This window comes from Octodon degus, unplaced genomic scaffold (assembly GCF_000260255.1).
Source record: "Octodon degus isolate 3935 unplaced genomic scaffold, OctDeg1.0 scaffold00086, whole genome shotgun sequence".
Taxonomy (NCBI): domain Eukaryota; kingdom Metazoa; phylum Chordata; class Mammalia; order Rodentia; family Octodontidae; genus Octodon; species Octodon degus.
Window position 1 is genome coordinate 2,640,240 of NW_004524662.1, and position 26,181 is coordinate 2,666,420.

Here is a 26,181-nt window from a genome sequence, read left to right on the forward strand (position 1 = left end):
TGATCTGTCTCTTTTCTTAACAGCTTTTAGTATACTGTTCCTGTGCTGAATTTCTCAGATCTTGAATATTATGTCTGGGTGTGTTTTTAATTGGGTTGATGTTATTTGGAGTTCTATACATTTCAGTCACCTGAATGTCAGGTTGTTTCCCCACATTTAGGAAGCTTTCTGCTATTACTTCTGTCCATATTCTTTTCATATCATTTGTATTGACTCCTTCTTTCTCATTAATGCCTATTAGTCTTACATTGTTCATCTTTGCATCATATTGCAGATGTTGAATTATTTTTTCCTGCATCTTACTTGTTTTTAAGAGATCTTTCTTGCCTTATCACTAGCTGCAACGGTGTCTTCAAGATCTGAAAGTCTATTTTCACTTTCATTCAAACAATTTTGTCAGCTTGTGATAGAGGTTTTAATTTCCTGTATAGTACTTTGAATCTGTTTCCTGCATTCTGTTTCTTTCCTATATCTCTCATTCAAGGATTCTGTCATTTTTCTATTCTCCTGTATTTTTTTTGTCAGTGTCTTCTTTTTTTTTTTTTTCCTGCGGAACCAAGGATTGAACTCAAGCTCTTTGCACTTGCCAGGGAAGTGCTTATTCCACTGAGCCATCTCTCTGGCCCCCGAGTGTCTTCTTTATAAGCACTTAATACTTCTTTCATTATAGTTATTTCTTTTTTTACTTCAGAAATTATTTCTGATGTGATTTCTTCTATACTTTTCTTCAGTTGTTTCTTTACTTCAGCCACTATTATTTCAGAGATTTCAGGTGTATGAATTCTAATTTCTTCTATGTTATTGTCTCCTGCATTTGTTCTGGGTGGACTCAGGGCCTGGGAATGCATTTTGCTTTTTCTCTTTGTCATTTTGTATAGCACTGTCTTCTGACCTTTGGTGTACAGCTTAGATAGAGCTATTATCTTAGCACCACATCCAGATCTACCAAGTTCCAACTCATCCAGGTGGGTGTGGCTTGGGTCTGGCTGTTGTGCTCCACTTCTTCCTGTTGCAGCTCTTGGACATGAACCCTCTGTGGCACTCTGGCAAGATGCTCTGCTCCTGGATCAGCTGAGTGGGTCTTGCCTCTAGCCTCTCTGCAGGGAGTTCTGCTGCAAGGTTCCACACTGGGCGTGACTGATGGAGGAAGTTCTACTCTCATGCAGGTCTGGGCTCTGGGTGGAATGAAGATCCAGCAGGCCCCAGGCAGTCTCACCTAGCCATATTACTTTCATTAAGATAACAACAATCACAAAAAAAAAAAAGCCCGGTTAATTAAGAAACTCAAGAAGAACAGAGTATCATGGTACACACCTATAATTCCAGTACTCAAGGGGCTGAGACAGGAGGATTACCATGAGTTTGATGTCAGCTTGGGCTACATAGTGAGTTCTGGATGCCTGAACTATAGAGTAAGACCCTGTTATTCTCATAAATAACAAACTCACTGAGAGAGAAATTAGGGAAACAACACCTTTCACAATGGCATCTAAAAGAAAGAAAGAAATACCTAGGAATCAAGCTAATGAAAGAGGTAAAGGCCTTATATATTGAAACCTACAATACTTTGAAAAAGGACATTGAAGAGGATATAGGAAAAAAAAAGGGCAATAAATGAAAACAAGAGACAGGAAAAAAAAGTCACAGGACTGTCCTGCTACAGTGCTGTATATGCTTAGATTTCTTAATTTCTGTGTAAAATTATGTAATTTTTAATTCATTTTCTTATTTTTCTCGTTTTTGTCTTCATATTCTACAGGCACTTAGAGTTTAACATATCAATACTTGATGGAAAATAGCTGTTCCATGTGATGCCTAAAATGTTTGATATTCAGACAGATAGTTAGGTTAAACCCAGCTGCATATGTTGTAGGGTAATAATAAGATTCTCTTCTGGAGGGTTAACAACCTAAGTTTGCTGACCAAAAATCAGAGAAAAAGAAGGGCTGCAAGGACAGCCAACATTTTGACCCTAGTCTTTCAAGGTCAGTGAGGACTCAGGACATAGGAGAGCCTATACTATAACATCATGTAACTCAGTTGTGTCCCAAATTTTCTGACCAAGGAGATTATGGGGCCACAGAGGAATGTGATAGATGATATAGAGTGTGCCTAAGGAGAGTCACATGGAGAGAAAACATTCTCTCAGGCCTTCACAGAGAGCAAATGGGTCAAGCAATGGCCATGACTCATCCACATGGCTGACACTGACAAAGGGTCTACAAACTGCAGTATAGGGTTTCAGGTTAAATCCTGAGGAGATTTGACTGACCTTATCAGATACAAAAGTTACATTTCTTATAATGTATGTCTTGCTTTATCTTGGTCTTAACCATCCAGCAGAAAAGTATGAAAACAAAGTATAAAAAGTAAAGCCATATTAATATGCTGAGCTGTAAAAAGTTCAAGTCAACAACTTCTGACGTTGCCAGTCTTACAAAAAACCCACTACTATTATGGACTACTGAACTATATTAGAAGATTCTGCTGAATTCAAGCACCTACAATATTTAAATGACAGTGGAAAGCCCATCTCTGACAAAACTAACCAAAAAAGTGGGATAGAAATGAATGACCCCTGGGGCTGGTGAGATGGCTCAGTGGTCTAAAGCACCTACTTAGAATAAGCTTAGCAAATCACAGGGACCACGGTTCAATCCCCCAGCACCACATGCCAGCCAACCCTGCCCCCTGGTGGGCTGAGCTGGCCACACACAGAAAGAAAGAAAGAAAGAAAGAAAGAAAGAAAGAAAGAAAGAAAGAAATGAATGACCCTTCTGTATCTGTATACTCAAAATAGTTAGTATAGAAATACAGCTCCATTCTCTTAATTCAGCGAATACAGAGATTTGTTATAATGGTGTTTGAGACAGGATATCCTGTTTGTATCTTGCACAATGAGTAACCACTAAGACAACAATATGCAATGTATTAATTATTGAAAATGTGCCAGTAATCGGTTGTGAAACTATCTCATTGATATTTGTTTCTCAATAAAATTATTTAAAAAAATACTCCTAAAACAGTGAAAAAATAGAAAATAGAAAGGTATCATTTCCTTATGCATAGGAAGAGCTAATACAGTGAAAACAGACATACTTCCAAAATTGCTATACAAATATAATGTAGTCTCACTAAAAAATTCCAACAGCATATCTCACACAATTAGAGAATACAATCCTAAAATTCACTTGGAAACAGAAGAGACCTAGACTGTCAAAGACAATCCTGAGCATCTAAGGGAACGTAGGGGGCATCACAAACCTAACTTCAACCCCTGATTATACAAAGCTACCATTATTTAAAAAAGAAAAAAAAAAAAAAAACAGACCTGGCTGCAGTGGAACACACTGAAGATGCAGAAACAACTCCAGACATATATAGCTACCTTATCATTAACAAAGTGTCAAACACCTTCACTAGAAGAAAGGCAGCCATTGTATAAATGACACTGCAAAAACTGGCTTTCCACATGCCCAAGATTAAAACTACACCATATCTTTCACCATATACTAAAGTCAAAATGGATAAAAAGTTCTAAATAATAAAACAGAGGGCCAGGGAGATCGCTCAGTAGAATAAGTGCTTGCCTGGCAAGCACAAGGGCCTGAGTTCAATCCCAAGTTCTGCCAAAAACAGGCTACTACATAGAACAGAAACACTAAATCTTCTTCTAGAAGATAGAATAAGTAGAACTCTTAAAGACACTGGTGTAGGCAAAGACTTTATAAATAAAATTCAGACCACAAGAGAACTATTACACAGAATCAACAACTTGGATCTCTTCCTACTAAAACCTTTTGCACAGCAAGATAAACCACCAACAGAATGGACAGCCCACAGTGTGGAAAAAATTGCCAGCTTATCTTCAGATGAAGGACTACTATTTAGAATATATAAAGAACTCAAAAAAAATCAGGACCCCACTCACAAATTCAAAGAATAAATCCAAAAATGAGCATCTGGCATGAATAGACACTTCTCAGATGAAGAAATAGAAATGGCAAATGAATATATGAGAAAATGGTCAGCATCATTGGTCATTAAAGAGATTCAAATTAAAACAACAATGAGATTCCACCTCACTCCAGAAAGAAATTACCAGGAAATCAACCAACAACAAATGCTGAAGGGGCTGTAGGGAAAAGAGCCCTTTTCCACCATTGGTGAGAATATAGACTTGTACAACTACAGTGGAAACTAGTATGGAGATTCCTCAAAAAACTAGGACTAGAGGTTCCATTTAACCCAAGTATTCCTTTTCTTGGTATCTTCCCAAAAGAATTCAAAGCATCATACCACTGTGATATATACACACACGTCTATAGCGACACAGTTTGCAATAGTAAATCTTGGAAATGACCCAAATGTCCATTAACTGATGATTGAATAAATAAGATGTGGTCTTTTTATACAAGGGAGTGTTACTCTGCTATAACAAGGATAAGCCTGAGACATTTCTAGGTAAATAGATGCACCTTGAGCCCATACTCTTAAATGAAATAAATCTGACACACATATGTAAATACTGGATTGTTTCTCTGGTATAAAAAAATTAAAAGTGTAAATAAGAACAAAAATGTGTATTAGATATTTTGAAATAAGAAGAAAATGTTCAAATGAAGGGGAACTAGGGGAATTAAGGGAAAAGAAAAGTGATGAGAAAAGAATGGAAAAAGGAAACAAAGCTTTTATAAATAGGGAGGAGGAGAAGGGTTGAAGGGAGTGTAGGGCAATAGGGGAAAAAAGGATCAAGTTATACCATGTATGAATACAAATTTCCTATAATGAATGCAATCATTATATATATTTAAAATATACGGGAGATAGCTCAGTAGAGTAAGTGTTTGCCGGGCAAGCACAAGGTCCTGAGTTCAATCCCCAGTACCACAAAAAGAAAGAAAGAAAGAGAAAGAAAGAAAGAAAGAAAGAAAGAAAGAAAGAAAGAAAGAAAGAAAGAAAGACTCTAATAAATGCAATATAAAAAAGAAACTCAAGGGGAAAATCCAAAGAATTGTTTCTAGAGCCAAGAAGTGAAGATTCTTTCCTCCCCTTTTTAAAAATTTTATTTATTTATTTATTTATTTATTTATTTATTTATTTGCCAGCTCAGCTGGCCCTGGAGGCAGGGCTGGCATGGCATGTGTTGCCCAGGATTGTACTGCGGTCCCTGACACTTGCCTAAGCTTGCCTAACCAGGCACATCAGTCTGCTGAGCTATCTCACCAACCTGCTTTCCCTTCGTATAGTCTTTATTTTTGTTAGTATATGTTCGCAGTGCATGATTACCTTCATTGTGAGAGTGCATATGTGTACTTAACACATCTTAATTCCTTTTATGCCTTCTTTCTCCTGACCTCCATCTCTTGGCCTCCTCCTCATTTGCAAAAGGCCTATCTTTTATTTGGCTTTTTAATTTATTTATAATTTGTTTTCTCATATGAGAGAAATCAGGTAATATTTAGGCTTGTGTGTCTGATTTATTTCACTGAATGTTATGGCCTCAATGTGCATCTTGAAATTTCTCACAAATGCCTCTGATTTATTCTCCTTTATAGCAGAATAGAACTCCATTGTATACTAATACACATTCTCTCTACCTATTCATATAAGCCACTTCCAAAAAAAAAAAAAAACAAAAAGCCACTTCCAAAGGTTAGCTATGATAAGTTTCATGACTTTGAGATGGTTATGCATATATCTCTATAATGTTATGTCTGTAATAACTCTTCCAGGAAGACACCTAAGAGAACAGCAGCTCTGGTGGCTACAGCACTATTGTCTTCCTTCCTGCTCTGCCAAAAGCACAGGGACAAGTGTGCCACATTCCCCCTCCTCTGCCCACCCAGGAGTGACTGCTGGGCAGAAACTTGGGTTAATATAGCTTCATAGCTCAACATTTACAAGAGTTCATTGGCAGCAAAGTATTCTTCACTCAAAAATTGTTTAAAAATAAACCTGTTCATCCACAGTAAACTTAAGATAGATTATACTAATATGTAGGGTATCTTTTTGTTTATAGTCATATCCTGTTACTCTTAATGATGAATTAGTGGAACAATGCCCTATAGCTCTAGTGATTAATTAGTGAAATGATGCTCTATAAACTCTAATGTTGAATTAGAATAATGATGCACTATAAACTAATGATGGATTAGAATGATGCCCTATAAACTCTACTGATTAATTAGTGACATCTCTTAACCAACAAAACAAATGTATAAATACAGATTTCTAGGCCTGATTCCTCTTCTTTCATTTACATTTTTTCTCATGTAAATGGAAGTTTTTCTTTTTTTCAAATTTATGAAAATGCCTCAAGACCTCATTTGAATAATGAAAAATATAGGCATTCTTTTATCTCCTAAAGATCCAGCATATTTTCCTGCCTGTATGTGACAACAGGGTCTCTTTTTTCACCAAACAGTATTTCTCAAAGGTTAAGATAAGATATGTGCACTTGATCCATGTGTGAAGAACTCATCTGATTTTCTTTCCAAATACATGACAAAATCCAGAACAACACCCTTATTGCCTAGGCTCAGAATGCAACAGAGCTCACCTTATGGCTGGGAGCAACTGAAGGAGCATATGCAGAATATGCTGCTATTCTGTATGTTGTGTCTACAGTTCTTCTTTGGCTGCAGTGACGGAGGGAAACCATGGTCATACCTTACCTGCATCCACTGACCAAACTTTGATATGTTTACCCAGGGAACAAGGCCTGCTGCCTAAAACCTCCATCTGTGAGCTCACAAACTGATCAGCAATAGCCGTAGTCCTTAGTTGGATGGAAGAACTTGAGGGAAAAAAATTAAATTGTCATCACCATCTCAGGTGCTTCTTGGTGGTAAGGGGGTTTCAAGTAGCAAGGAATCAGTTCCCCAGGATACTGCAGGGCAAGGGCTCTTTTATCTCTTCTAGTTTCCTTTGCTTTTTCTTATCTTTTTAAATTTGTTTTATGAAAGTTTTGTTATGTGTATTTGAAACTTACAATATGATGTTATGAATTACATAGAATTTGTATATGATTACCACAGTGAACCAGACTAACATACCTATTATTTTGTGCAGTTATAAGTGTGACAAGAACAACTAAAATCTTACTCAGCAAAAATCCTAATACAGGGCTGGGGAGATAGCTCAGCAGAATAAGCACTTGCCTGACAAGCACAAAGGCCTGAGTTCAATCCCCAGTTCTGCCAAAAAACAAAGCAAAACAAAAATCCTAATAGAACACAATTTTAGGGCTGGTGAGATGGCTCAGTGGTCTAAAGCACCTACTTAGAACAAGCTTGGCAAAGCACAGGGACCACAGTTCAATCCCCCAGCACCACATGCCAGCCAGCCCCGCCCCCAGGTGGGCTGAGCTGGCCACACACACACACACACACACACACACACACACACACGCACGCACACACACGCACACACAAATAAATAAAATTTAAAAAAGAACACAATTTTATTAACTATGTTACTCATATTGGACATTATATCTCTAAAACATTCTTACTACATATGTACTATTTTGCATCCTTTGACCCACCTATGTCCATTTCCTACTTCTATTCTGCCTTTGTATATTCACTTGTTTTTAATTTTCATATCTCTCTTTCTTTCTCTCTCTTTTCTTTTTTAATTTCACATATAAATGAGGTCCTGCAATATTTTCCTTTTTGTGTTTGGGTTATTTATCTTCAGATTAATTCTATTAAACCTCATAAGGACATTTTAAACAGAAGATTAATCCCATAACCATGGTGGAGTACTGTCATTGTTTGATGTTAAAACCATCAGAATATCCTTTCCAATAAAACCTAATAAAAATATGTTTGTAGTATATAAGCAAAGCACTCTACTAAACATGCAGCCCAACACATGGCACCTATAAGCACCCAGTAATGCATAGAAGAACTGGGGTTTCTAACATTAACAGTGGCATATCTAAAATTCAAGTTATGACTCTGAGTTACTTCGAATGCAAATTCTTCTGGAAGGCATAGTGAGCTGAGGATTTCTATGAGCCTATGTTTTGAGCAGGGTGATGCCATAATACTAGCTACATCTAATATCGCTCTGGTGCAGCCAGCGAAAAGCACATCTGAGAAAGTAAGGATAAAATTTGGCCCCCATTTGCTAATGAGATATGAAAACCAGGATGAATCTAAACAAGACAAGGAACGTGACCTGACAGGTGACCTGCCAGGTTAGATAGTATCGGAATCATTTGGCTGGTGTTGCTAATCATTCACCATTTTGTTTTGAAATGGAAGCCCAGTAATCAAATAAGTTTAGTAAAATTCCTTGTGTTTATAGAGATCTAGTCAAAATGATGCTATATTTTCCTATTAAAGCATCCTTGTGGAAGTCACATTTTGCCTTTCTAATTGAATATTTGCTTACACATGTGTGATACACATCCCTGAATGAAGCAAAAAACCTCAGTACCATACTTTTACCTCTGAGTTTTACAGGCATTGGTACTGCAGTTTTTTCTTTATCCCAAGCCCCTACTTTCCAGAAGAGTGTATTTGCACTATTGTATGTCTATTACCTGTATCAGATGGTTTACCAAACTCTGAAAATCTTTCCACCCGTGTGTAAGAACAGCACTGAATTGGAAGCTGAATTCCAGTTAAGCCATTTATCAGCAGCACTTTACCTGGACATTACTTCATTCTCCTCAGTTTCCTTATTGTAAAAATATACGGAATATGAAGTACCTGCAGCTCACCTGACAGGGTTGTTGAAAGAAGCAATTAGCTAGGTTAGGATGGAGGAACCAGGAAATGAATGAAGGCACAGATTTGGAGCCCTGAGCCTCACTTGGGCTGCCCCTTACTCTGGTCTTAGGTGAGTAACTTGATTTCTAGTCATCTATCAAATGAGGGTAATGCTCATTTCTTGTTATACAGGTCTTTCTTTATCTTGGTCTTAACCATCCCGCACAAAAGTATAAAAATAAGGTATAAAAAGTAAAGCCATATTAATATGCTGAGCTGCACAAGGCTCAAGTCAACAACTTCTGACATTGCCAGTCCTATGGATAACCCACTACTGTTATGGACTACTGGACTATATTGGATTATTTTTCTGAATTCACACACTTACAATACTTAAATGGCAATGGAATACCCATCTCTGACAAAAGTAAACAAAAAAGGGGGATATAAATGAAGGATATTTTTGTAGTGATATATATATATTAGGATAGATATACAGCTACTTTCTCTTAATTCAATGAATAGAAATATTTGTACTAATAGTGTTTGCACAGGATATCATGTCTGCATCTTGTACTATGAATAGCTACTACAAAGACAACAATATGCAATGTATTCATTATTGTAGCTGTCCTACTAGCCTGTTTTGAATCTATCCCATTGCTATTTGTTTCTCAATAAAATTAATAAAAAAAATGAGGGTATTACTAATATCTGTCTCACACACTTGTGAGGAAGGTTAAATAACCCAAAATACATAAAGTCCCGAGCATCTGTGATAGGGGTAACATTTAAGAGCACTTCCTGTGTTCCGGGTACCTAATAACATACAGGAAAGTGTGCCATGGGCTGTAATGTGCGGTGGAGACAGAGGTCCAGCTTGCGCGCCTGCCACTGCTTCTGTAGTCTATGCGCTTGCCAAATGTGGAGTTCTCACCAATGATGCTGACTTTGAGCGATGGGGAAGAGGCCGATTTACAGGACCCGCCAGTTGCTGTAGAGAGGCGTGCTTCTGGAGTGAGATATGTGCATGGAAACTCTCCAGCCAGGATTTGGGTTCTGCTTAATCTTAGATCTGCTATGTTACCTTCTGCATGCATTTCTGATAAACTTCATCACAAGGATCCAGAGCACTGGGGAAGGAAAGAAGATGGTCAGAAGAAAAAAAATTAATTAAGCATATCTTTTTCTCACCCTCGAATTACCTTCCATGTTTTGTCAGTGCCTTCAACTAAAAAACAAGAAAAAAAAAATTACCCCCAAGGGCAGGAGGACTACAAGTTAAAAAAAAAAAACCATCCTGGGAAACTTTGCAGCTTAGTGAAACCCTGGCTCAAAATTTTCAAAAAACCACAAAAATTTAAAGGACCAGGAATATAGATAGCTCAGTGCAAAGGCCCTGACTCAATCTCTAGCCCCACACAAAGAAAAAGGGTAAGGAAAAGGAATGAGGGGTATGAGGAAGGAAGGAAGGAAGGAAGGAAGGAAGGAAGGAAGGAAGGAAGGAAGGAAAGACAGAAGGGAGGGAGGTAGAGAGGAAGAAGGAAGGAAGGGAAAATTACCTGTTATTAATAGAACCACTTTCAGGCTATCACAGAGAGCAAATTGGTCAAGCAATGGCCGTGACTCATCCACATGGCTGACACTGACAAACGATCTACAAACTGCAGTACAGGGTCTCAGGATGAATCCTGAGGGAATTTAACTGACCTTATCAGATACAAAAGCTACAATTCTTGGCCTGGGAGATGGCTCAGTAGGATAAGCGCTTGACATAAATGCAAGGATCTGAGTTCAATCCCCAGTTCCAAAAAAAAAAGAAAGAAAAAAAAAAGCTACAATTCTTGTTACACAGGTCTTGTTTTATCTTGGTCTTAACTATCCAGCAGAAAAGTATAAAAACGACGTATAAGAAATAAAGCTATGTTGTTATGTTGAGCTGCTGGGGACTCAGGTCAACAACTTCCGGCATTGCCAGTCATGTGGAAGACCCAATACTATTATGAGCTACCGGACTCTTTTGGAATATTTTGCTGAGTTCATACACCTATAATATTTAAATGATGGAACTAAACAAAAAAAGGGGGGATACAGAGGAATGACCATTTTGTATCTGTATATTCAAAATGGTTAGGATAGATATATAGCTACATTCTCTTAATTCAATGAATAAAGGGATTTGTTCTAATAGTGTTTGTAAATAGGATATCATGTCTGCATCTTGAACAATAAATAACCACTAGGAAGACAGTATGCAATGTGTTAATTATTAAAACTGTCCTACCAATTTGATTTGAAACTGTCTCATTGCTATTTGTTTCTCAATAAAATTATGGAAAAAATAATAGAACCACTTTTATGATTATCAGCACAACTACTGTTATTAACACCTAATTATAAGTGAAGGATTATAATGGACTAAGTTCATTCACTTATTTACCATCACAATAACACTATAAAAAGATTCTACTATTATCCACACCCACAAGTCAGGGAAGTGAGGATATATCATAGAGGATAAAATATTGCCAAAGTTAGCAGATGGCGTTACTGAGGCTCAAGCCTCGAACTGTTTGGCATTAAGTGCCTACTTTTGGTTACTGCGTTACCTTCTGATTTACTAAATTTGTGGCAGCTAGAGTTCCAGGTCAAGGCAGCAGCAGCTTAAAATCTATGTGCTGTGCTTTCCTGTACCCACATGGCCAAAGGAAGTAGACGATCCACATATTCCATTTGTATGTTTGTCAGCCCTCACCAAGATCAAGTAAAAGTCTCCTCCTTTCAAGACAGTGAAAAAGATGAACAACATTTTGATGGCTTAGGGAAGTAGGGTTTTTTAGATGGTAGAAACAGCTTTGAGGCCATTTTTTAGGAAAGCTCTTGTTACCTGTACTTTTATGAAAGACTGTTTCCACTGTGCGGTAGAACCTGATGGCTTCCGCCCCACCTGGATGCACCTGCTCTCAAGACCTTGGGTAAGCGAGATGGGAAGCAAGCTTAGGTTAGGGGTGCAGCACTTGCCACCTGGCCAGCTTTACCTCAGCCCTGTTCTCCCTCCCCAGGGAGGCCAGCTCAGAGCAGACGACAGTGGCCAGATCATTCCCTCCGCACTGACACAGAAGTGACCTTCTGCTCCATTTGTCCTCATCTCTTGTGAAAATCAAAATAAATAATTCTACTATTATTTGGTCAGGGTGCCAAAACACAAACCAAAAAGTCCCATGTTGTCCAATGCAGAGAGAACTGTAACCTTCTGAGAGTCTTTCTGTTTTCCTGTATGTCTTTTATCATTGTGAGATCTATTCTTACACAGCATATTCATATGCAAAGAAATTTGTCTTTAAGATTACTATAACACATAATTAATCGTCTTAGGTGGAAAGATGAAATGGAGTATAAAACTGTAACTACTATTTTCAAAATTTATCAGCAGAACTCTAGGATTTTACTGTATAAATAAGTTCATTTAAATACATTATGTTAATTAACTATAAATGCAATTTGGATACAAAGCCTTAATTGGATTTGTTCCTTTCTGTTTTGCCCAAGTAACCTTAATTACACATGATAAGAAAACACTTTTTTATGTATTTCGTACAGGGTCTCACTATGCAGATTGGACTCATTGTGATCCCGTTTTCAGCCTCCCGAGTGCTGGGATTACAGGTGCACACCACCATGCCCAGTGTCCATCGCCATCCCAGTGCATCCTTGAGGCAGGGCTGACACAGCATGCTAGGGATCAAACCCAGGGCACTGTGCTTTGCCTAAGCAGGCGTTTTGGTCCACTGAGCTATCAGGCTGGCCCAAGAAAACACTTTTATTTCTGAAACACAGCAGATTTCTGTGACCACTCCAGCAACCTACTCCCGTAAAATATCAAACAAATGTCATGTCAGTGCTAACCTATGTGAAAGACTGTGATTATATTGCTGCAAATTATATACCTCAGAGCAAGCTGCAGTGAGATGTTTAGCAGGTTTCAAATGTAGAAGCAGATTGGATTCTAGCAGCCAAGGTGCGTCAGCCTTTGGTAATCAATCAGAGGATAGCAAAAGAATAAATTACAAGTAACCTAGTACTCCCAACCCATGAATTTGTAACTTATCACATTGAGAGATACACATGCTGATTGCCCACCTTCTTGAGGACGGTACCTCTGGATATCCATGGCTGATTTCTACCCTACCAGCATCTTACACCACTGAAGCAATGGAATCAAGACTAATTTTGCTATTCACTTTAGAAAAGCATAATTAGAAAGGTAATATACTTGATTCAGAACCCAATTATGAATTCCTTTTTGATGATACATAGCTATAGATTACTAATTTATCTATATGATTAATCCCTTCAATTAGACTAGATAATCCAGAATTGGATCCAATTATTTACATATTGAAAGTGGTAAGAGTTATCACGTGATGTTAGTTCCACTAATTTCACCACAGATGTTTATCCTTGCCAACAATCTTTCCTATAAAGCCTGTTGATATACATGCAATTTTGTTTGCTTTTGCATTTTCTGATTTTCAAAAGCACACATCTAGGTGTGAATATGTTTGAGAAAAACACAGTTACTAATTCTGGCCTAAAAAGAAGTTGTACTGTAATTTATTCTATTTCACAGTTCTAAAGATTAGCTCTCTGGCTTTGGTTTTCCCTCCCACAGCAACCCTCTACTTTGACTTATGCAAGAGAAATCATTAAGAAGGATGGTTTGGGACTGCGAGGCCTCAACAAAGGATTTACAGCAACATTGGGACGTCATGGCGTTTTCAACATGGTGTATTTCGGCTTCTACTTCAATGTCAAAAACATTATTCCTGTCAATAAGGTAACTATTTCATGCATCAAAATAAAAACAGCTTCACTTGTAGTGTTTATCATGCCCCAGTCACTGTGCAGCGCACTTACATCTATTATTCGATTTGATCCTGACATGAGCCTTTTTTATTGGGTGTTGTTTTTGCTATTTTGAGACCAGAAGCTGAAGCTTAGAAAGGTCAAGTATGTTGCCCTGAATCTCTAGTATACAGTAAAGCAGAGAGTTGAACCCAAGTTTGACATAAAGTACATCTGCTTGAAGAATGTACCACTGTTCCTGAATGCTTTACATGTGTAGCTAATAGGAATTTCTATACACTGCATTACTGCTTCAATTTTATCTTAATCACATAACTTTCTCAGGAAACTGAAATTTTCATATTCTAAATTAATCATGAGCTCCTAGGGGAAAATATGAGCCAAAATTTTAAGATTTACCTAGATCATAAGTTTGAAATCCAGGTAGGTAATTTAAGTACTAAATCAACTCTTTTAGGATCATTTGCTTTTGATACAATACAATGACAATAGATACTACAAATTTTTTAACATTAACTTATCAGTACTAGTGAACTTTCAACTTCTACAATATAAAGGTAGCATAGGTTATGCTTTTAATTGATAGAGTTACAGGATTTCCCTCTTTGAAGTTGCACACACATGAAGCTCCCCTTGGATTTTAAACTCTGAGACCAGTAGCTTGTGTAGCCGGGGGGAAGTGTCCATTCCTTCCTCTCTCTAGCTCCCCAAAACCTTGGGACAGAAGAGAATTACACACAATGAAATGGTTATATGAATCATTTCTGTAAATATGTGTTTGTATATTTTATCTATATTTGTGAATGTATTTTTTGCATATGGTTTTACAAAAAATTAATTGCTGAGTGCTACAAAACCCCACAAATACAAGCTTCATTTTACAATTAATCATTATACTTAAGTTATGAATATTCTGCATTATTAAAAAGAGCCAGAAATCTAGTCATTTATTTTACTTTTGGGAGATACCATGGTTTTCTGAAACTGTGGAAGTTCATTTATCTTACCAGTATGAAGACCAATCTTGATAATCATCTGAACATACATTTTTATTTCAATAAAATGTTTTGTTAGATACTGACCTTTCTATATGAGGCATTCCATAAAGTCCTGTATATCCTGAGATGACTGATATATTGCCCTATTCTCAAGGGGCTTCCCACAAAGGCCTGGAAAAAAAGACACAGTGAAAACGGAGCACCCTATTTAGATAAACACCACATCGGAAGTAATTAGTTAATAATGATATTTTTTCTAAGCCAGCCTGAAAACTACCATGCAGATTTTCAAGCTTGACTTTTCAAAATTTGGACCAGTATTCTAAAAATAAATCCTCATCAGACTTGTTATGGGCAATAGATTACCATTATTTAAGAACAACTGGTTTCTCTAAACTTCAAACAAAGGACAAATTTTAATTCAGAAATGTCTTTCCTTTGAAATATATGACTCTCCCTCCACTTGTACCACTGTACCACTTCCTACCTTTGTCCATTTTCACATATAAAGGACACGTGAGGACAAATTTCAGAAGAACAGTGACTTTATGCGTTCTTTGTTTCACTGTTTATCCCATTGATTGAAACAGTGCCGGGCACATAGTAGACCTTCAATAAATGTATATTAAATGAAATGGAGAAATGAAGAAAAGAAAAGAGAAAGTAACATAGGGAGACTTTTTGCTTGTTTTTTGTTTTTGTGCTTTATATTAGGTACTGAAGAGATATGTTGTCATTTGAGAGAGAACCTAAATTACCCAATAGTATTTTATAAGAAGCTGGGAGAAGCTATGGTGAAGGCCTTTGGGCTAGAGTTGAATCTGACCATAATCAAGCAGAATTCCAAAGAAAGAGAATTACTTCAGGTTATATATAACATAATAGGGTCTTTATGTTAAGAAAGTGAAATGTTTATTTGGGGAAATGATTCTAAAAATGGAGGTTTCCACATTGCCAAGCTAAGTTTCCCCAAGTTGCCTTAGCAGACTGCCAGAGGAGACAGACACATCTGCTGGCAGTGGCCAAGATCCTAAGGAATTCAGCAGCGAAGAGGGGATCCCACTGCACAGGAAAACCTCTGGAGAATGGGGCAGACGAGATGTGCAGAGAACTGAGCTTTGCTCATTATATTTAACGTCTGTCCAGTTTTTCTCTGATTATACTCAGAGAGGTGTCAACCAGCATTTTGCCAAATGAATTTTCTGTTATCTGGCACTGTATGTAGACTATATAAAAAAGTAAGTACTTACCTTATTAATTGAAATTTCAAGGAGTAGTAAGGTGTCTCCCAACTCATTACAGATATAAAACTAATTTTAAATGGTGCTCCCATTCTTAACAAGCTGGGAGCGCATGACTAGAACACCTCACTCACTCACACCTCTATCTAAAGTGCTATATAATAGGGAAGTTCATGAAATATGGCTTCTTGTTATTTTAGTGAAAGTTGAATAAATCCCACCGTAATCCTTTCTGTACATTAGTTTTACACTGGTGGTGAAGGCCAAAGTACTGCTTCCTACATAGTTGACTATTAGTGATTTTAAATCATAAACTTCCTTTGACAGTGCTAAAATGTACCATGTTGGCTCAGAATTTCATTTCTAAGCTTTAGTTTCCGAGCCTCCCAAGCCCCTGATTTCTTTTCATTTAATGAGCTAGGCACTTGGGCACCCTTCACTGGGACTAGGTGTGCTGCACTTCATATTTGGAGCCAGCAGTCTGAATGTGACTCTAACACGTATTTACCAAATGTCTAACAAGTACCAGCCCCCGTGCTTGACAACAGTGGATGCAACAATCAGAAGCTATCACAGAGTATGCAGGGCATTGGCAGTAACAGCTGAAAATGAGAAAACAGACAAATATGTACTTACATGGAATAAAGGAGACATGTTCCCAGTGTAAACCTGGCAAGCAGGGAAGACTTCCCTGAGGCAGTGATGTTGGAGCTAAAGCAGGTGACAGCAGATGAGTGGCAGCTGTCCAGACAGAGGGAGCATCCAGTGTGAAGGCTCTCAGCAGAGAGGAGACCTGGATGGCTTGGATAAGATAAAAACAGCCCATGAGGTGAAAGCAAAGGGCTGAAGGAAAGAATCTGGCTAGGAAGACCCAGGGCTCAAAGTACAGTGCTCATTATGCAGCACACTAAGGATTCTTTGACTAAAGCACTATGATGTCTTAGTCATTTTCTGTTGCTATTAGAGAGTATCTAAGACTAGGATACATCACATGGAAAGAAAACATTCTCTCAGGCTTTCATGGAGAGCAAATTGGTCAAGCAATGACTGTGACTCATCCAAATGGCTGACACTGACAAAGGATCTATAAACTGCAGTATAGGGTTTCAGGATAAACCCTGAGGGTATTTGACTGACCTTATCAGATACAAAAGCTACATTTCTTGTTATATAGGTCTTGCTTTATCTTGGTCTTAACCATCCATCAGAAAAGTATGAAAACGAAGTATAAAAAGTAAAGCCATATTAATATGCTGAGCTGTAAAAGGCTCAAGTCAACAACTTCTGACATTGCCAGTCTTACAGAAAACCCACTACTATTAAGGACTACTGGACTACATTGGAATATTTTGCTGAATTCTTGCACTATAATATTTAAATGACAATAGAATACCCTTCTCTGACAAAAACTAAACAAAAAAGGGGATGCAAATGAAGGACCATGTTGTATCTGTATATTCAAAATAGTTAGGATAGATATACAGCTACATTCTCTTAATTCAGTGAATAGAAAGATTTGTTCTAATAGTATTTGTGGACAGGATATCATGTCTGCATCTTGTACAGTGAATAACCACTAAGACAACAATATGCAGTGTATTAATTATTGAAACTGTCCTACTAATCCATTTTGAAACTGTCTCATTGCTATTTGTTTCTCAATAAAATTATTTTTAAAAATAAGACTAGGACATTTATCAAGGAAAGAGGTTTATTAATTCGCAGCTGGAAGCAGGGAAAATTAGGCATCATCACACCTAGTGAGCACTCATGCTGAACCATAACATGGCAGAAAAAAAGTGTTAGGTCAAATAAGCATGTGTGACACAGGTAAAGGAATAAAGGGGTGACAGCCCAGACGCTATGACAGCCCATTCTCACAATCACTACCCTACTCTCTCAAGGACTATATTAATTATTTTCTGAGTGCAGAGTCCACATGACCCAAACATCTCTCAAAGATGCCACAATCTTTCAAAATTACTTTGGCAATGCCAGTTCAGCATGAGTTTTGATGGGGCAAACCATCAACTGTAAAGCCAACCAAAGATATGAAGCAGAGGAATCATGTGATCCCTGTAGCTACAACATGGAGAATGGATGGAGTGGGAGAGGTGAAGGAAAGGTAGAATGTGTATATAGAAATACTGTCAGTATGAGAGATGGGAACTTGGACTATGGTGTTCATGGTGGAGACCAAGAAGTGGGCAGATCAGAGAAATACTCAGAAGATAGAAGCTATAGAAAGTGGGTAGAATATATATGCATGTGGAGACAACATTCAGAAAGGATAGAGGTGATGCCTAGATTTTTGGTTTACACATCTGAGAAGATAAGAAACATTGTTCCATGTGGAAGGGAAAGATCACGGAGAGAAAGAGGCTATGGGAGAACACTACAGGCTCACCCCGGAGACTTTGCATTTGGAGCACTTGGTTGATGTGGACTCTGGGGCTTAAAGGAGAGATGTGACATGGAGAGAGACTGGGAAGCCATCAGTCAGTCCTGTTGAGAGAAGAATGGCTGCTCCTTACTGGTTCAGTGACCTTTCCCCAATCCCTCCACCGCTCTGAGCAGCAGGGTTTCAATTTTCTAAACTGAAAAGCTATGCTTATTCGTTCTATTTGACAAAGTTGTTTTGAGGACTAAAATAAATAATATGTGAAGTAGTTTGTGAATGTTAAGATACCATAAAAGTGTTAAATGTGGTAGTTCTGGTGACAGTGGTGGGTGGGGAAGTGGCTAGTATTCAGAAATACATGCAGAGTTTTTCCCAAGAACTAATCTTCTTGCACTTAAATGAACATTATGTTTTTCTTGCCTAGAACAAAGTCATTGATTTTATGTGTTCTGTAATCTAAGCCTGATTCAAAACTGGGAAGCCAGTATTCTTTAAATTTAAACCATAATAAATCAATCCTTTGTGAAGGAGAAGGTATGATAATCATTAAAACATGTGGAAGAACGTCATCGAGTTGTTATAAACCATGATGAGGAGGCGGTGTTCCTTGAAGGCGTTATCCCATCTTTGCTGTAGGCTGTCTCTGGCCCTTCACTTTGGACAGCTTGTTTACAGGGTTATTGTTTCAGCTCCCCCACCCAGCAATGGTCACTCTGTTGTTCCAGGGGAATTTGAGATTTCACCAACTCCTGCTGACAGTATATAATTCTAGTCTTTAATTGAATTTTAAATCCACAAGAGCCTTCCAATGTTTTCCATCTTCAAAGTATTTGATTTTAAAATAACTGTTCATACTGATTATCTCTGGAGTAGACATTGGTAGGGGAGAGAGGGAGGGAAGGAAAGAGAAAGAGGAGGAAGGGGAAGAACAGAGAGAGAGAAAGAGAGAGAGAGTGACGGAGAGACAGAGAGAGAGAGAGAGAAAGAGAGAGAGAGAGAGAATTGAGCAGGAGATTAGCCTTAATTTTAAAATAGGAATTTAGAAACATATTTGAATTTCATACAATAGATGACCTGATCACTTTTTTCACATTTTCCCCAATTCTATAGCTGGATCTTCAGAGATGCAATGAGAACAGCCACTCCTTGAGTTTTTCACTAACTTGCCACATTGATGGTGTTTCTTAAGTACGTTTTTTCAATTATCACTTTCCTGGCCTTCTATACCACTTTACTATTAAAACAACTGTAATAAACTTCATGATTTGGTATGATCCTCATCATAGTCACTGAAGTTTCTGGATGAGGAAGTTAAGGCTGAGATCAGAAGGCTGCTGAAGTCATTAATCCAGGACCAAACATTAAGAGGAGGGGAGAGCCAGAGGCCAGATCCTAGAAGCCCGTGACGTAGGATGTCATGCTCTAACTCTTCATTTTTGCCTTGTGTTTTGTCACATGCAAATTATCCCTTAGAAGTGACCACTAAAATTTAAAGAAGTGAAGTCAGTTGGAGTGTGTAGATCATGCAAGCAGAATCTTCTGCTTCATCGAGAACTGGAGCCTCGTCCTCCCTCTCTTTCACATCCCTATTCTATAAGCCATAGAAAAACAGCATCACAAAAAATACAACCCTATAAAAACTGGACATTACAAATTTGAAAACGATACCCTGTGTTACATTCTTTAACATTTATTTTTTGAAACTAGCTGTTCATTTTGAATGGTGAATAAAAGCCTACAATTAAAAAAAAAACTGATTCAGGTATTAACCAACTGCAAAATTTAATGGACAGATTCACTTACATCTTGTAGAAAATGGAGTGGAACGTCAGGATAAAGAATGACCTTCTCTCCTCAGAAAGAGGCCATCATGTCTCAAAGTAAAACCCACTGGAAACAAATATTGATTGACTTAGATCACGACATCTTTTTCAAATATCTGTAGGAGTAAGCTTTCATTGGAAAAAGTTTCTTTCATTCCATTTCATATTGAGATACTTGAAGCATATCATTGATGATGTTGTCATGGCAAATAAGCATAAGATTTAAATTAGCGCGTGTTTTAAACAACTTTGTCTTCTAGTTCCATATTTACTTTTTGTGTATTTCTGTGTGAATAAAATAATAGAATTAATTCAGCATCTAAAACTAACGGTTGTCCACAAGATTAAACTATGCTTTTAGTTTGGATTCTAACTGAAGATGTTTGCAGAATATTGTGCCAAAAACAATAGAGTTTTTGTGTTGAATTTTGCCATGATATAAATTACATGTGTGGTTTAGAAATATTTTGAGAGAGAACAATTTTTCACATGTTCAATCTTTCTTACTTAACACGCCATTTAGACCTGTCCCTGTGGTCATTTTATTACAGATAGCATTATGTCAAAGAAATTGTATTCTATTTTTCTGTGTAGTCATAGAAGATTGCTTTTCAGCAATGGAATTCTTTCTTTTCTTCTCTTTTCTTTTGTCTTCTTTTCTTTTCTGGTTTCTGATATTTTAAACTCTCTAGGAAGTCTGAGGGTGACTCCAGACGTGTGTTAGTTTGTCAGAAGAAATACGGAAATGTATTCATTTCATGACTGAGACCTGTGTCTCTCCCTAAGGTGTGCATTGAGCTGGATGAAAAATGCACCTTTGGGTTCAAGTGGAGAACGTAGACAGAATTGTTTGTATTTGGAAAAGAAGACTCTCCACAGAATTAGATCATAACACGATTTAATTTATGACCATTTATTTTTCTTATTCTCTCTTACTCCATCATTAGTCTTACCAATCATCCGGTAATGGGAAGGGTAAGAGCATTAAAGTTTCATTAAGAACAACTCTCCTTTCTCATAACCACTGAGAGAAAACTACAAGCATATATTTTCTATAAAATTCTAGGATATGTGACAAGACTCTGTGGTAAAGAGTATCTTTCATTGGCAGTGTGCACACAGACTCCCTGGAGCATGTGTGCTGGGAAGAGGGGGTATGGAAGAGGGCAGAGAGAAGGGGGGTAGGGGGGCAGACACTTTCTTAAATAAACTTCAGGCAAAACTTTCCAGTCAGGCACCACCCACGTGGATGGAAATGAGGTACAAGGAGCTTTAGATTCTGAGCGGGCCCATTCAATTCACACATTCCAAGAGTATTCAGGGCACATCTGCCATATGCTGGGCCCCATTTTACTAAGAATCAGTGTCACTTCTGCCTTAATGAGGATTCCAGTCTAGTGAGGGAAACTGATAATAAATCACATGTGTGCATGGAGAACTGAATCGTCCCACTTGTGATGCTTCGAAGACAACTGTCAGGATGTGAGAACTGCTCACAAAGGATCCTGATCTAGATGCACGGTGCAGCAGGGTAAGCATGTAGGAAAGGCCTCTTCCAGAAACTGGGAAGACGGAGGCTCAAGGGTGAGGATCACCAGCCAAGGAGAACAGGGAGGGTGAACTACACAGAGAGGATAGGATGTGTGTCTGCCTGGAAGCAGGAGACTCAGGAAGCTGAGAGAAGACAAAGAATGAGGGTAGCTGGCACATAGAAAGCCAGAAGCAAGGGTAGGAAGAAGAGGAAGCTGCAGAGTTTACCTGGGCCAGAATATTTTAGATGTGTAATTGGAAGGCAGTTTGCCCCCCTTAAATGATTTTACTGTGGGGTATGTCGAACAAACATATTACATAAGTGGAACTAAATGGGCATGGGAAAGTTTCCGGTATAGAAGCTGAGGGGTAGGATATCATGAAATAGCTTTCATTCAAAGGCTTCTCCTTGACCATCTGCCCATCTCCACATCAAAGCCTCTCAGTGTGCTCTTGTCTTGATTTTTCAACCTTTGGAATTTTGTTTTTGGAACCTGGTTGTTAGTTTTCCTTGGAGTCAGTGACTTTATTGAGGCAAGGAACAGATACAGCACACCAAAACAGAGAGTCCACTGGCTTCCCAAAGAAATATGTAAACACCTTCCTTCTTTTGCACAACAGTACTCATAGACCCATTTACCACTCAGAGAGTATCATTAATCATGGGCATGTTTGGCTTCATATACTTGCATAGTATGTCATATATGCACAAAATGAGCATGAAACACTCAAGTTTGTGCTCTCATGCTCATTTTATATATTTTATCACTTGAGCTAAGTGGCTAAGACCTTAAAAATTATTTCACATTTTACAACACTTTAAAAAACAGATAGCTTAGGGGAAAAGGGGGAATTTTCATGGCTATTTTCTGAATGGCTACATTTAAATGTGGAGCTTTTCACAAGACTTTGATTTCGTTCCAAAGCCCAGAGCCCTGCAAGGATAGGATCTTGGGAATACTCCACATTCCTTAAAGAATGCTTATCAATTAAACCATCTCATTTTAGCTTAGTGACCTTTTGTAGAGTGAGGAGCTAGCATTTCCCCAAATTATCTCACATGAAGAAAAAGCAAACACTATAATAGATCCTTCTGATAGCTGTAAAATGGAAACAACTGTACTTTTTAATTAAGCTTCATTAGCAGACATTTTTACTGAGGAAAAAACAGCATGCTACCATGACATCAGGGAGGAAAATGCTTTTTTCAAAGTTTATGAACAAAACAATGAAAAAGAGCCAAGATTAGAAAGAATGAAAAGTATATGCCAAGAGCCGTCTCTATGCCTAGCTGACTGGGACGCATTAAAACTAACACTATCTAAAATATAAATGTCTTCTCTAAGAAAAGAAAGAAGGGAAGCAGAAGGCCTCTTACTGTGCTGCAGCCTTCTTCAGTTACCAGAGGAAACTACGACTACAACCTGCCACAGCAATCTCATGGCCGTGGCTGCCAGCTGTGGGAAAGGCAACGACGGACTGCTATTATTTGCCTTGTGCCTGTGACCAGGTGCTTAATCAGTGTGTGTCTGTATGTCTTTTGTCATTGGCTCCTGAAACCTTCAATCTTTGTTTATGATGTCTTTATAAAGGACAGCTGGAGCACTTATTCAACACCTGTGATGCCTGGCTCAGTATACACCTTCAGACAAGTAAGACATGCCACAGCCCTTTCCCTTTAGAAGTTCTGAAGAAATCTTACCAAGAGACGGTGCTCATCTCCACTAACTCCTCTCTGAGATTTGACCTCAGGCAGTCTGACACCAGAACTCATTCTCTTAATTTTTGTACTATAACCTCTTTGAATATGTGCTTCCACAAACCTTTCTAACAAATCCTGCCCCCTCATTTATCCTTAGCCCCCCTCTTTCCAGCACGTCTCCAAGTACAATGTCTTCTTAAAGATGCCAGATTCCAATCACAGTCTTTCCTTCTTCAGAATGTGTCCACAGCTCCTTATCCACCATCTAGTGATGCAGTCCTCTGCGTCGTCTGTTTCTTGCCACCACACATACATCAGATATGTCAGTGTCACTGTCAGAACTGTACAAACTCAGTGTACCCTAGGATCAACTTTCCTGTGATCTGAACATACATCTTTCTTAATGCAGCCAGTGACTATACAGAGATGGATTGCTGGAGGATTTGTTGGGGGAAAAGGATGGAAAAGAGAAGGAAGGGTGTATGTGGCTACTTCAAAACATCAACATGTTTAAATCTTTATGGTCAGTTTAAAACCCTGGATTATGTGGACTACAGTCAAGTCACCCTCATCTTAGACATACGCATTTACCTAAATTAAGAATTTTACATTAACTCTGCTTAAGTGTAATCTTGAGGGCTTGGTGCAGTGCAAAAGCCCGTGATGATTATTTTAGTGCTGTCTCCTCCCTCTGTCATTTCAGCTTTTCCTCCCAACCTGGGCCACCAGCAGATCCCATAAGCAGGCCTGCCACATCTTCATGTGGGTCCATTTGGCCCCTCTTCAGGTGGCCCTGTGGACACATTTCTCACAGAAGAACCATCATGAATATCCAGTTGAGACATCCAGATATGCCTCCAGCTCTACTCTTACCCACCCTCCATTTAGTGTCTTATTAAATCAATGTCCCACTAATCCACATAACATTCCAAAATCAAGATATATAGTGATTCAGAAGAAAATGAAACTTTATAAAATTTATGACTAGAGTAGATTTTCTGCAGTTGTGTCATGGAGGGATAGGTTGTTAACCTGTTGGTAATGCATACTGCTTGCAGCCTTGAGGAAATGAAGGGCCAGGGTCACACACACACACACACATACACACACACGCACACACACACACACACACACACCACATTAGCTATGGATACTGCTGTGCTATAGGGGGTAGGGAGTGAATGAAGTCTACAATGGAGTTCTACAAAGAAATACTTTTGATACCTCCCAAAATCATAAGTCCTTGTAAGACTACCCTACTTGATGTGGTACCAAGAAAATTAAAGGATGACTCAATTCTAGGGAGGAAAGAGAAGAAAATTGGGCTGACACAAAGAGAGAAGATTCTTAGATGAGGCTTGAATACACATATTGAGTCTGACTTCTCTTCAATGAAGAGCCCCCTCAGTGTACTCTGCTCAACTTTGCCTTTTGTAGAGCAGCAGGCTTCCTGCCCAGTCTCCCTCACCACTCCTAGGCCTCACGAGCTAACAAATCCTGCTCCCCCATCCTCCAGAACGCCCTCCTTCTGGCACTTCTCTGTGTGGAATGTCTTCCTAAAGATGCCAGACCCTAATCACAAAGGCCTGTGAGATGGGCAGTGGTCCTCTGTTTATCAAGCTAGGAGCCAGCTGGCTAGCCATTGGCAGGGCATCAGAGCCCTGGCCAAGGAAGGTAAAAAGGGAGGCGTATTCATTCTCTGTACATAGGAGCTCTTCAAGTGCTTTTCCCTTACGTTGTTAATGCTGTCTTTATTCATTGTCCACATGGTTTGGCTTTGATGGTTAAATTAGTTACAAATATGTACTATGTTGAGTGTTAACTGGTTTGAGTCCAAGATCATACCTTCGACTTGGTGCCTTTTGGAGAATTTTCAAATGCTATTGAGCACCATAGCTGCCAACATGTTGGGATCTCTTATCAGTGTCTCTTGCTAAACCATGGAGTCTTTGAATAATATATTCTGTCAAGGAAACTCATCCATTTCTCTGAAGAAAGTCTGGTGAACATGTCTCCTTAGCTCTGCGCTCACACAAAGATGGAAGAGTGACAGAAACAGCCAGAGAAGGCCAGGCAGATGACATGGTGCTAATTCTCACTTCTGCTAGTACTTACTGTTTAGCTACATTCCTTTGACAAGTTATCCCTTCTATCTCGGGTTTTTGTTTAAATTTGTAAATAAAATCTTAACTTTAAGCTTAAAGTGTCTACAAGGGAATTAATTGATCAAAATGTACCCAAAAAGCTAGGCACATTGGCACATACCTGTAATCCTAGCTACTCAGGAGGCTGAGGAAGAAGAAATGCAAATTTCAGGACACCTGGACAACTTAGCAAGGGCCTGGCTCAAAATACAACTTAGAAAGGGCTGAAGTGGGACCAGGGAGATGGCTTAGTAGAATAAGCGCTTCCCTGGCAAGTGCAAGGGCCTGAGTTCAATCCCTGGTTCTGCCAAATAAAGAAAAAAAAAAGGGCTGAAGATGTAGCCCAACAGTAGAGTGCCTGCCCAGTGTGCATGCAGCACTAAGTATAACTTCTAGTGACACAGAAAACAATGTGTATTACAGATTGCTATCACAGAATAAAATTAATACATGCAGTGTTCATTTTAATGTTTCAGAAAAAAGAAAAAAAAAAAAAAAAAAAAAAGGCTGGCCTGATAGCTCAGCAGACTAAAGCGACTGAGTGCAGCGGCCGGGGTTCTATCCCTGGTGTGCCATTCTGGCCCCTCCCATGAGGTGCACTGAGAAGGCGATTGAGATTGGGTGTGGTCATGCATGCCTATAATCCAACACCTGGGAGGCTGAAAATAGGAAAATCACTATGAGTCCGATCTACATAGTGAGACCCTGTAGACCCTGTAGACCCTCTACTATATACAGAAAAAAAAAAAA

The 26,181-nt window shown here is 38.5% G+C and overlaps 1 protein-coding gene across 2 annotated transcripts in view; it reads left to right on the plus strand.

The window, feature by feature from the left end:
- Positions 1-26,181, plus strand: part of Slc25a21 (solute carrier family 25 member 21) — a 560,147-nt gene that overhangs the window by 521,268 nt on the left and 12,698 nt on the right. For both annotated transcript variants that reach the window (XM_023721861.1, XM_004637068.2), the window contains one exon: positions 13,399-13,563. In XM_023721861.1, the coding sequence (XP_023577629.1) occupies positions 13,399-13,563 (165 nt within the window). The remainder of the gene's footprint in view (positions 1-13,398; positions 13,564-26,181) is intronic.